We start from the raw sequence: 13,192 nt of genomic DNA, 5'->3' as shown, positions 1-13,192 counted from the left end.
TAAATATTCACATGGGCGATATCCACAATGACTTGGTGGAAACTCCTGGGCCGTTCACAGCAGAAAAGATGAAAACCTCCAAGAGTCTCGATGTGTTGTTGAACTTGTTGGAGTCCACGGTTTGTTAGGATCTTCTACGTTTGCTCTGCGGATGTTTGAAAGCCGTTTAATTCACCGTTAGTGGTTCTTTTCACTCAGAATACAAAAAAGACATTTTCCTTCTTCCGTGCTTCTATTTGTGCATCCGATAATGCAGCAGGAATTTACCATTATCGGGGATAAAAACGCGAGGTTACGCACTGTGTTTGACCGCTATCATGTTTCTTTCCTCCGACCAAAATATTTCCCAGCATGCAACGCGGGCTTTTAATAACAATGACGTCAGCTGAAACTCGCCTATAGAGAGGAGAGTTCAGCATCCTGACAGTCTGGTGGATGAAGCTGTTAGTGAGTCTGGTGGTGCAGGAACCGAGACTCCGGTACCTCCTCCCGGGGCGCAGGAGACTGAACAGATTGTGTTCAGGGTGACTTGCATCACTCACAGTTGTGATGGCTTTGTGGGTGAGGCGGGTGGTGTACATGCAGGTGGTGTATATATGGGTGAGACGGGTGGTGTATATGATTAGTTTGGAATTTTTCTTTTTTTTTCCTTTTTTTTTTTAAAGTCTGTGTAAACAATGAATGAACATGTTACTTCCAGAAACAGGACTCTTGAAAACATACCAGGTCTCAGAGAAATCCATTGAACTAGCACTAAAAAGGGAGAGAGAGTGCATTTACAGTATATTATCTGTATCTGATTATTACGGTTAAAAATATGAAAAACAGAACTAATTAATTTTTAAACAGTTTACTTACTTACCTTATGTATTCTAACCGTCCTAATTATCACCACATTTTTCACAAGTTTCGAGTGGAGTTTTGCAACAATAACTCGTATGTTTAACTAGTGCCCAAGGAAAATATTAATGCTAAAAACTACAATATTAATAAAAAGGGTGTTACTAAAGCTTCGATGTTGTACATTCCGGTGTTTCCTCTGAAGAGCTTTGGGTTGTGTCTCTGCACGTCCCCGAGGACCACAGCTGTGTCCAGGACGATGCAGTTCATGGTGTGGGATAGTTTTTGGCTGGGGCCCCTTTCTGAACTGACTGCGGGGACCACTCTTTGGACTGACTGCGGGGGCCACTGTTCTGGACTGACTGTGGGGGCCACTCTTTGGACTGACTGCGGGGGCCACTTTCTGGACTGACTGTTTTTTTTTTTTGTTTTTTCTGAATTGCCAGGCCCCTCTCTGGACTGACTTTGGGGGGCCCTCTTTAGACTGACTACCAGGGGCCCCTCTCTGGATTGACTGCAGGGTCCCCTCTCTGGACTAACTGTGGGGGCCCCTCTCTGAACTACCTGTTTTTTTTTGTTTTTTTCTCTCTCTCTGAACTGCTAGGCCCCTCTCTGGACTGACTGTAAGGGCCCCTCTCTGAACTGACTATGAGGGCCCCTCTCTGGACTGACTGCGGGGCCACTCTCTGGACTGACTGAGTTTTTTTCTATGAACTGCCAGGCCCCTTTCTGGACTGACTGTGAGGGCCCCTCTTTGGACTGACTCCTGGGGGCCCCAATCTGGACTGACTGCGGGGGCCCCTGTCTGAACTGACTGTGAGGGCCCCTCTCTGGACTGACTGTGAGGGCCCCACTTTGGACTGACTGCAGGGACCCCTCTCTGGACTGACTGTGGGAGCCCCTCTCTGAACTGACTGTAGGGGCCCCTCTCTGGACTGACTGTAGGGGCCCCTATCTGGACTGATTGCGGGGTCCCTCTCTGGACTGACTCGGCTTTTTTCTGTGAATTGCCAGGCCCCTCTCTGGACTGACTGCAAGGGCCCCTCTCTGGACTGACTGCGGGGGGCCCCTCTTTAAACTGTAGCCCCTGTGAGCGGCCCTGGAGAGTGTCAGGGGCCCCACATGCTCCTCACTCACTGTTGTTGACTTAACATTAGGATTGACTTTCACTGTTTCCTTTGGAGGCCAGAGCTTGTAACTCTGACCTGTCCCCCTCCACTCGCAGTACTGTGTGTGTGTGTGTGTGTGTGTGTGTGTGTGTGTGTGTGTGTATGACGCTCAAAATGCTCTGTTTCACCTTGTGATGTCATGAAGCGGTAGTTTTCGAGTTCACAGCTCCTTTTACCTTTAGTTCAGTAGAGATTCTCAATTCCAGAGCTGGAACTATTTTACTATGTGACATCACAAGGTGGAACAGAGTGTTTTCTGTTAGAGAGAGGTTTGTGTGGTAAACATGTGTGTGTAAATGAAACAAAACACACACACCCACACACACAAAAAAAACATGTGTTTGTGATGAAACATTATAATATAGATCAGAAAACAGTGCAATATGGGCATTTTAATAATCGTAAAATCTGTATTCTCATAAGAGCTGTGACCTTAAAGTTCTTTGATATATGATTAAATTTTAAAAAATGCAAATTACAATCTTAATTGTTTTATTTTATTGCCAGTGTGGTACCAACTGGTCTAACCATTATTGAGCCAAATTAACAGAGGTGTGTAGAGCAGTGTTTCTCAAAGACTGGGTCGCGGCCCTCAGGTGGGTCGCAAGAGATTTTTTGGGGTCACCTTGTCACGATCTGCATGTAGCTCTGCAGTATACAGTTGTACACATGGATCTGTGACCTTATCGTCATTCTGGATGAATCTCCTGTCCTCAGTAGGGCCAATATTTCTATGCTTATTCCTTTCACTACTACTGTACAAGTTTGTGTGAACTGGGATTTTCTGTGCTCACAAAAATGAAAACACAGCACAAAAACAGACTGAATGCTGCTCCTGATCTGCTGCTGCGTCTCCTCCTGCAACACAAACAGACCCACTTATCTCACTAGAAATGTTGAAATGTTAAGATAAGATAAGATAATCCTTTATTGTCTCCCATGGGAGAAATTTGTCTTGGGACAATTTGTCTTTATCAAAAAACATGACAACACAAAACAAAGCACCACATAAACAAACACCATAGAACAAAGTAAACATGAGACCAAGTATGACCACAAGTGATGCACCAACAGGACTTTTACATTATTCTTAGCAGGCAAACCCTTTGCATTCTTGTATTCTATTAATTATTGCACATTCCCTAAGCCTATGTACAGTTTTGATTGCACATTCCCCTTGAGCCTAAGTGCAGTTTTAATTATTGCACATTCTCTAAGCCTTTTATAATTATTTTTAACTGCACTATCTGAGTTTAGCAGATTAACAGCTAGTGGCACAAAAGAATGTTTGAATCTGTTCAGTTTACAGTTTGGGACCCTGAACCTTCTGCCTGATGGCGTCAACTCAAACTGACTGTGAAGAACATGGGTTGGGTCATTGATCACCTTCCTGCCGAGCTTCCTCACAGTCTCCTCAAAAATGACATGTTTTAAATAATTTCTAATCTTTTTGTAATTATTTTATTGACTATTTTGTTCCAATAACATGTTCACGAAAAAAAGAATTTGATGAACCCTCCACTAGAAAACTACAAAATGCAATGTCAGACGTTATTTGATTAAATGTATTGCATTTTTATGACAGATTTTTACTTGGAAATTGTGGTGCATGAGAATTTTAACTTGTTTTATATGTTTTCAATATTTTATTCCTGAATGTTGCTGGTTCAATTGAATGCAGAAAAGGAAAAAAAAAAGTTCTACAGTTAATGTCCAAATAGGCGACTTATGGATCCTTTTATTGCTGGTTCAATTTTTCATTGTTTAAAACTTGAGTAATACTAACTGTTCAGAGACATGATCACTCAATAACAATAAAATATCATCATTACTGTTCAATAATGTTCAAATCCACCTTTATTTTGAGATTTATTAATAATGTCTGTTGACTTGAGTTGTGAAGGAGTTTTTTTTTTTTTTTTTTTTTCATCAGCCACATTAAAAAAAAAAAAAAACAAGAGAAAGATTTTTTGGATTTTTAAAAAATTATTATTTATTTATTTATTTATTTTTGAGTTGGTTAAAAAAAAAAAAAAAAAAACAAAACTTTGAAAATAGAGCCCAAATGACCTGAATCTTTTTTTTTTTTTTTTTTCTCTTGCCTCTCAAGGCTTCCGTACAATTTCTTTCAAAACCTACTCAAGTAAATGTAACTTACCACCCCATCAGGAAATGTTGGAGGTGTACAAGTGTATCAAACATTTTTACATTTAACCGTATTATAGCATATTTCTAACATATTTATTTTAACAGATTTTTTTGTTTTCTTTGCCGTTTTAAACTGTAAACGCTGTGCCCTGTTTGACTCTTTTCTCTTCTTGTGTTTTCTTTTCGCAGGCCTTTGTCTCCCTCTCTCTGCTGTTCTGGGTACTGCAGTGCGTGTCTCAACTCTTCACCATCAAGAACAAAATGGCCTGAAGACGCGCCGCACTTCACCGTCTCGAAAAACCCACGATGAAACTTGATAAACCAAGACTGAATGTAAACGCTAAAGAAGCCTAAAGGTGCACCGTGTAACTTTTTGGTCGGGGGGTTTGTCGCATACTTTACATTTCTTCAATTACAGGTGGTTTTAAAGCTCAAAAATACCTAAAAAAACAGATAATTTGGGTGCGAGCGGGTCGTTTCTCCGCAGATCCGACCTGTAACTTGGTCCGGTTTGGTCTCTGTGAAAATAAAAAGCTTTACCACACTGTGAAACATTCCAGACAAAGCGATAACACCTCCACGAAAAAAAAAAAGTTTTACAAACCCTCCACTAAAAAACTACAAAATGCACCTGTAACTCAGAAGTTATTTGATTAAATTTATGCATTTTTATGACAGATTTTTACTTGGAAATTGTGGTGCTTGAGAATTTTAACTCATTTTATACGTTTTAAATATTTTATTCTTGAATTCTTGTCTGATTTTTCAACTTTTATTTCGCTGTAATCCTTTTCCAAACGTAATCGAATGACCGCGTATGTATTGACTTTATGGCTTCTTTATTATAGACACATGTCACTTTATTGTATTATCTCTATATTTCACTTTCACTTTGTATACCTCCGAGCAGATCGCGCCGATCCACCACTACTTGCCTGAAATATTGAACCAAACTGTTTTTCACTATGCAATAAATAAAGAAAATATATAAAGAAAAAACTGTGGAAATTGGACTTTATCTTGGTTTGAATTTGACGTCATTATATTATTTATGAGTTATGGGTGTCAAAAAATATTGAAATGTTGATATATCGTACAGTTTAATGTGATGATACAGTATTGATATCGTGGGCTGCTGTATCGATATATCGCCATGAGTATTTTGGTATATTTGACTAAATTATTTTGTTACAGTGCTACAGTTTTGTTGCTTGTTTAGTGAAAAGAAACTCATTTGTGCAACACATTTGACATTTTCACTGTTTTGAGGATTAAAATGTTTGTGTTTTATATGAACTTTGCACAAGATGTGGTTTAACAAGGACTTTTAGAATCACAGCCATGATTTTGCTTTTATTTTTATTGAACCGTATCGAATCAATTTGAAATATATCATCTCGAATCGAAAGTGCACTGGATTGAGATATGTATCGTATCGTGGCCTGTGTAACATATCGGAAACTTCTTAATGACACCCAGCCCTGTTTATTAGCAGTGACATTTGTTGTTCACATTAGCAAATAATATAGAGCTCAAATTAAAGGAACACTCTGAAAACAGAAGGTCTCAATATGAAAAAACTCGTTATGTGCTTATTTTGTTTCTTAATGTGGGTTATTTTGAGTACCGTATTTTTTGGACTATAAGTCACACTTTTTTTTCATGGTTTGAGTAGTCATGTGACTTTTACTCCAGTGTGACTTTTATATTAAAATTGTATGTGTGTCAGTATCTGCTGCAGGAAGAGCCTCTGTTCTGTCTGTATCATGTCAGTCGATCGCACCAATACTTCTGCACCACTGAAAATGTAAAATTTAAACAAACTTATAAAGACGACTGAGAAGACTGAACACAAATGCCCCCAAAAAGAAAATCATATTTTGCAGATTACAAGAAATCTGCAGCTGAACACGATAACTGAGCAACAGAAAGTTTGAAGTGAGCGAGAAACACTGGGAGGATGCATCATGCAACTTTCCTGGAAGTCACTGGATGGATCGACAAAGCCTGGACTTCAGTGACAACGACTTCAGTATGAAAGTGGTGTGTGCATGAGTGATGGTGGTGGTCGGAGGGGCCGATGGCGCAGATTGGCAGCCTCGCTTCAGTCAGTCTGCCCCAGGGCAGCTGTGGCTACAGTAGTAGCTCACCACCACTGAGTGTCAAGTGAATGAACAATGAACAGTAAAGCGCTTTGGGTATCTTGAAAGGCTCTATATAAATGCTATAATTAATTAATAATTAATAACCAAAACCATCCTGTCGAGATTCAGAAAGGCCCGAATAATTCTAACTGGAACTGATGCTGAGTCTGATGACAGCGACACAGAAGAGGAAGCGGCGCTCTGTTTACCTCCGGAGGTCATGAAGTTGCTCAGAAATGACACCGAGGATGAAGAACGAATGGATTTAGTGATTTGGAGTGAGATGGAGAGTTTGTTAAACATGTTCTGTTCTGTTGTTTATGTTATAGTTTATCTGAAGAACTGTTCATATGTGACGTTAACAGTCTGTTGTTCTCTCTTCCATTGTTATTACTAGAACTTGCCTTTCAAGGTTAAATGTCAGTTCCTGTTCTCTGATTTTATAAAATAAATTTCCCCCAAAAAGTGCGACTTATATTCCAGTGTGACTTATATATGTTTTTTTCTTCATCATTATGCATGTTTTGGCTGGTGCAACTTTTACTCTAGAGCAACTTGTAGTCCGAAAAATACAGTGTATATTTTAAACCACTTTTGTTATTCTACCTCCTACAGTCCTGTTAAATTATTCCTTTATTTATTCCATTTTTGAATCTTGGTTTCTGACCCTAGCGAGCTGGGTCATAACACTTGTCCATTTGGCCAAAATTTTATTTCTGCAATTCAAAATGTTTCTCAGTCTCTTGTGTGGCCCCTCGTTCTTGTGTGCATGTTTGATAATCACTCTAGCCAAAGCAGCACTAGCAGAAAACCAGCCAAAAAACACCAAGAGGAAGAAACTTGAAATGAGCTCCACAGATAAAACCAGTTCTGTTTTAGGGTTTGTCTCATTTTTGCTGCTCTAATGCACTTGTTGTTCATTTTCAGTAAAAGAGGTGGCTTCCTTTTGTTCCTAAGTCATTGTCCTGTCCAGATTTGTATATATGTTTTTCACACTGAGATCTGATGTGTTTTCAACTTGTAATCTTTACTCTCCTGAATTCACGACGCCTTTCCTCCGATCCAACCTGTTTTCACCACCACCTGTACACGCCCACTGCTCTGTAGGCTATTTATTCTCCAAGTTTATTTTCTTTATTTGTGATACACACGTAGATTTCTGCTACAACCAGCTTTACAGAAGAGGTTCTACCAGCATGAGGAGTTTGACGTTTACAGTGACGTCAGCTCCGTATTTTTCAACCTGGAAGTCACAGAACCTGTTTCTTTTATCAAGTTGTTATGACCCAGCTCGCCAGGGTGAGGGTGATAACAAAAAAAAAAACAAAAACAAGATGTCAAATGGTTAAATAAAGTGCTAATTTAACAGAAATGAAAAGGTAAATTTAACAAAAGGAGTCAAATGTGATATGTTAACAAGATTTAACTATAGAGGAGCTCCAAACAGAACTTGGCAATCAAATCTAGACAATCAAACTGCACAGAAATTGACCAAAAAGGACCTCAAAACATGTGAACTATGAGTGTTCCATACAAGTCGCATAAAATCAAAGTGACGACAAAACTACTGACACATTAAGAAAAGAAAGTGTCTCAAAATCACAAACCACAGATGGACAAATGTCAGCCAGGAAGTCATGGCTGGGCAACGGCCTTTTATGGATTGCAACAAGTGGAAGAGCTGGATAGGCCGAGCGTGAGGGCGATGCACCAATCGAAGCAGAGGAGCCACAGAAGCCAGAGGCCAATCCCTGGTCCAGTTTGTTGATGTACAATTAATCACTGCATGTATCAACTGTAAAGAGAAAAGTATTTTCTAAAAACATATATTATATACAGGCAGATATAAGGCAGTGTCCACCAGCGTCTGACCAGAAGAAGCTTGGATGAGCTGCGAAACGTATTTGATCAAAAATCGTGTGTCCAGTTGACAGAATTGAATTTCTCCTTTGCCGTGGATCCTATCTGGACGATGGAGGGAATTTACAAACAGCTATGTAGCTGACATAAGCACAGTATGTCTAGTTCAGAATGATCAGAGTGATTCTTGGGAGGCAGGACTGCACTGGTTGGCCTGTTATAAAGCAGGGATCACCAAACTTTTTCTCTGGGGGCCACATTATCGTTCCTGACTGTGATGGGGAGCCGGGGTCGGGTCAGCCGTATAACAGAATTGTATGACCCTGACGACGCAGATTATATACTTTGAAAACCTCCACACTTTCTTTACATATCAGACAAATTGCACGCTCCTTGCGCTGATTAACATAATCAGTCGTCCACTGTTCTGTGAAAACTCAGCACACTCTGTCAATTTTTCAAACTTTTGCTGTCCTTAACTGCACTACAGAACTCTGCTCATGTGTCAACTGTCATTGTTTGATCTCGAGCTTGTCAGATGACGAAAATTCGGCGGCAAATGTAAATAGGTCATATAATTATTAAAATATAAATACTTCATATAAAAATCAGGGGTCGGTCAAAGGGGCGTGGTGGGCTAGAGTCGGTCCGCGGGCCTTAGTTTGATGACCCCTGCTCTAAAGTGAAGTTTGTACTCAGTTAAAACATGCGCATATCATTAAGATAAACAGTGCTGGTACAACTTGACCATTTGATAAAGGAATGAAGGAAGGTATCATAAGAGGCGGGGCTTAAACTCGGGTCGGACCAGTCAGACGGGTACAGAGCTGATACGACTCAGATTGGAGCCGACTGATTTGACTCTGTAAGTTATGATTTTTATTATTATAAAGTTTCACATTTCAGAAATTGGTTGAATATTCTGTGCTAATATTATGATGTGTTTTTGTGTTTCAAACTATTTAAATCCTGATATGGGCCCAAAGTCAGACTATGGAAGATTTGAATAAAGGGTGAAAGAGGATAGATCAAGATAAACCAGGGACAAAGTTCATATCACAAGAGAAATTAAATGACAAATATCAACTACTTGTTAGATTTTCATTTTGAAAATTTGACAATACTTAAAAGGGAAAAAAACTGGGGTGCAAAGTAGTATAAGCTCCAAAGGATCTTATATGAGAGGCTGTTTATGGATTAAATATTAAAGAACAACTATGAGGTCAGTTTTGTTTATTAATGATGGGAACAGAACACATCTCTTAATTCTGTGTTGTTATATGAAGACTAAATGAGCAGGAAACATGGTTAGTAGTCTTCTGGTAAAACTGTTAATATTATAATTCTTGACATTTTTATCATTACAGTAAATTATAATATGACAAGCTAACCTGCTCTTTAACAGAAGAATGTCAAATATTCAAAAAAAAAAATAAAATAAATAAAATAAAATCCAATAAAAGCTGTTGTTGTTCTAAGTAAAAGACACAGACTCTTATTTCCAAACACATCTCTTCAGACTGGCCCAGAGCTGAAACACATGGATCAATCCACTTTTTATATTGTATTTTTGTGATCTTATTGTAGTTGTAGTATTAGTGGTAGAACTTGTGGTAGTAGTAGTAGTGGTGGTGGTGGTAGTAGTACTAGTGGTACTAGCAGTGGTAGTAGTACTAGTGGTAGTAGTAGTGGTAGTGGTAGTAGTAATAGTAATAGTTGTAGTAGTAGTAGTACTAGTGGTAGTAGTAGTAGTAGTGGTAGTTGTAGTAGTAATAATATTAGTAATAGTAATGGTAGTGATAGTAGTAGTAGCAGTAGTAGTGGTACTAGTAGTGGTGGTAGTGGTAGTAGTAGTTCTAGTGGTACTAGTAGTAGTAGTAGTAGTAGTAGTAGTAGTAGCAGAGGTAGCAGTAGTAATACTAGTGGTAGTATTAGTGGTAGTGGTAGTAGTAGTAGTAGTGGTAGTGGTAGTACTAGTGGTAGTAGTAGTGGTAGTGGTAGTAGTAGTAGTACTAGTGTTAGTAGTGGCAGTGGTAGTACTGGTAGTAGTAGTCGTAGGAGTAGTAGTAGTTGTAGTAGTGGTATTAGTAGTAGTACTAGTTGTAGTAGTAGTGGTAGTGGTAGTAGTATTAATAGTAATAGTATTGGTAGTGGTAATAGTAATAATAATATTAGTATTAGCAATAGTAATGGTAGTGGTAGTGATAGTGATAGTAGCAGTAGTAGTAGTAGTAGTAGTAGTAGTAGTAGTAGTAGTAGTAGTAGTAGTATGGAGTTCATTTTGTTTATTGTTCTGGGAGAAGAACATGGAGGAGCCAGAGCCAGAGTGTGACTCTGTGTCCCTGAGTAGTGAACGCTCTAAGTCACCTCCCATCAGCTTCAGAGAGGAGAGACACACTGAGCAGCCTGGGTGAGTGTGTGTTGGTTCTACAAACACAGGATCTGCCCTCTGCTTATATTTCAGATCTACTACACTGGGATCTACAGCGAGGCCCTGTCCAGCCACAACCACACACTTTGAAAAAAACTTGACAAAGATGAGAGGATCTGGAGCTGTATCCTGTCTCTCCTGATTTCAGAGGGCGTGATTGACAGGCAGATTAACCAATCAAAAAGAAACAGAGCTGCTTACACATAAAAAAGGAGAAAAATCTACATCAAGGACATAAAAGTGTAGATTTTTACAGAATCAACAATCGAAACACCAAACTATCCTTATTTCAGGTTAAAGAAGTTATATATTTTGTTCTGAATGTTACGAGAATTTTGTAAAAGAGATGTCTTCCACATTTGAGGGACATGTTTGTTGGACCTTTAAAGCAGAACTAAATAACTTCAGCTGTAGTGCTCCCCCAACAGGTCACTTGTGAAAACGCACTGTCGTAAATACTCTCCCCACCTCCCCCCACTGCTCAGTTGAGCGCTGACAATTGTTTCTACAGAGCCGGTGAACACTGTACGCAACAAAATATCTCTGGTGGGTAATGTTATTTTACTCTTTAAATAAATAATATTCCCCTCTAAATTCCAACACAAATGCGTTACTGTTAAACGCCTTGGGCTGATTTTACATTTAAAGTTGTTTGTTGCTCCATTTACTAAAACACAGAACATTACTTCTACATACAGATGAAATATCAGTCAACTTGCCAACGTGACATGCACTTACAGCACACGTGAATGCAAATGTGTGATCCTGTTTGATGCTGGCGTGACATTAGACATAGTCGGATATCACGGCAGGGCTAAATTTCCAAATTGCACATAGCAAACTGTTTTTGCTCACTGACAACACAAGCTGTATATATCACGTGTTTCTCAAATGTGGAAGGCATCTCATCTTGAAAATTCTCATAACATTCAGAACAAAATATATACTACCCCAGTTTGATGGGTTACAGACTGAAAAATGGGTCTCGATGCAGTTCCAAGCAGACTCCAGTGTGGTTCGCTCGTGATGTGAATGCCAACAGTCCTTGATTCGGCCTAACTTCACCTCAACACTTTTAGAGCTAAACATGCCTTTGTACAACACTGAGCACCACCAAAGCAAACAGAAAGTGACTCAACATGAATGAAATAGGCAGCAAGATCTGTATCTAAAAAGAAAATCATGTCATTTTATATATTTAGTTATAAATTTAACACAGTTTCTGGGACCAACTACAATGTCTAGTGGAGTTGACAGCCTAATCACACGGGCTCGTAAAGTAAAAAACTGTGGTTAACCTCCACATCATTTACATGCTCTAGTCTTATATTTATGTATAATCCTCTAGTGTCCTGTACAGTCATGGATTACCTTGACCACGTCTTTATAGCCCGGGCAGTGGTAATAAAGCTTTCATAATTCTGCTCATATCACAAAGCCGTCACAAATCTTCTGTTCCGACGCCTCAACAGCTGCCCCCAATGACCCAGTGTGGAGCACATAAGTCAGATATTTGGAAAATCCAACCAACAAAAAACAGCAAAACCTGATGCAGCTCAGCTTTAGTTCACAGTAACAGACTGGGTAGGGACTTTCCTTTGGTCAGTGGGTGCATGTGGTATCCTTTTGTTGTCATTTCCTGGACCCAGAGACGCACAAGAAGATGGATGGATGGTTATTGTTCCATTCGTCTTTGACAAAACTTTACCAAGTGTGTGTTTTTGGCCAAACAGGTAATCAAGTATGAGGTTTATTTCTTTGTTTAACTTTTGTTTTATTGTTTTATGTTTAATTGAATTGTAGAAAAATGGAGCAGTCTGATCCTGCACCGGGGCCCAAATGTGTGTCCATGAAGAGTGATCATTCTATGTCATGTGACATAGACTTCAGTAAAGAGCAACCAGCTGTGATTACAGAGTAAGTGTTGCCACTGAAATGAGTGACAATAACAATAGTCTCTGTCTATTTAAAGGTCGAATATTAATAATCATAGCGAGTCCTCTTTATTTATTTATGTCTTAACTTCTGCTAGTAGTAGCATCATCACCCTCATAATGAGAGTGAGCTGCTCACTGTAGTGGCTTTCCCAAACAATCTTCAAATCTTAAAAACATTCTCCAACAGAATTATTACTTAATAATATTGTAACAATACCACTTGGTATAAAATTAATGTGTGTCCATATGAGGACAATGACGTGGAAACAGTGGACTGCTGCAAGTACGTTGGTGTCATGTGACAACACACTGGACTGGAGGGACAACTGCAATGCTGTGTACAAGAAGAGAAAGCTCAGGTCTTTCAATGTGTGCAGCAAGTTACCAGAGATCTTCTCCCAGCCCTTGACTTGGCTGTGGTCTGCTGGGGGAGCAGCACCAAGAACAGGACATTGGGTGGATTGACTAAACTGATCCATAAATCTGCTCATGGGATCGTCTGTGAGCTGGAGACGTTTGTCACAGTGAGGGAGACGAGGACACTGGACAAACTGCTCAACATCATGAACACTCCTGCTCAGCTACTGCACCAGACTATAAAGGGACAGATAATACTCCCTACAACTGTACAACAACTCACCCTTATGTAACGGATAAGCCTAT

General features: G+C 39.4%; 1 protein-coding gene across 1 annotated transcript in view; it reads left to right on the top strand.

Moving 5' to 3' along the window:
• agmo (alkylglycerol monooxygenase) overlaps nucleotides 1–5,165 on the top strand; it is a 137,088-nt gene extending 131,923 nt beyond the window's left edge. Inside the window, exon 13 of the mRNA XM_020923727.2 lies at nucleotides 4,347–5,165. Within this exon, the coding sequence (XP_020779386.2) occupies nucleotides 4,347–4,427 (81 nt within the window). The 3' untranslated portion in view covers nucleotides 4,428–5,165. The remainder of the gene's footprint in view (nucleotides 1–4,346) is intronic.
• The last annotated feature ends 8,027 nt before the right edge of the window (nucleotides 5,166–13,192 follow it).

The sequence above is a fragment of the Boleophthalmus pectinirostris genome, unplaced genomic scaffold, assembly GCF_026225935.1.
Source record: "Boleophthalmus pectinirostris isolate CB_2022bp ecotype Guang Dong unplaced genomic scaffold, ASM2622593v1 HiC_scaffold_6, whole genome shotgun sequence".
NCBI lineage: Eukaryota > Metazoa > Chordata > Actinopteri > Gobiiformes > Gobiidae > Boleophthalmus > Boleophthalmus pectinirostris.
The sequence above is the reverse complement of the archived record's forward strand: the minus strand, read 5'-3'. Positions and strand labels throughout refer to the sequence as shown.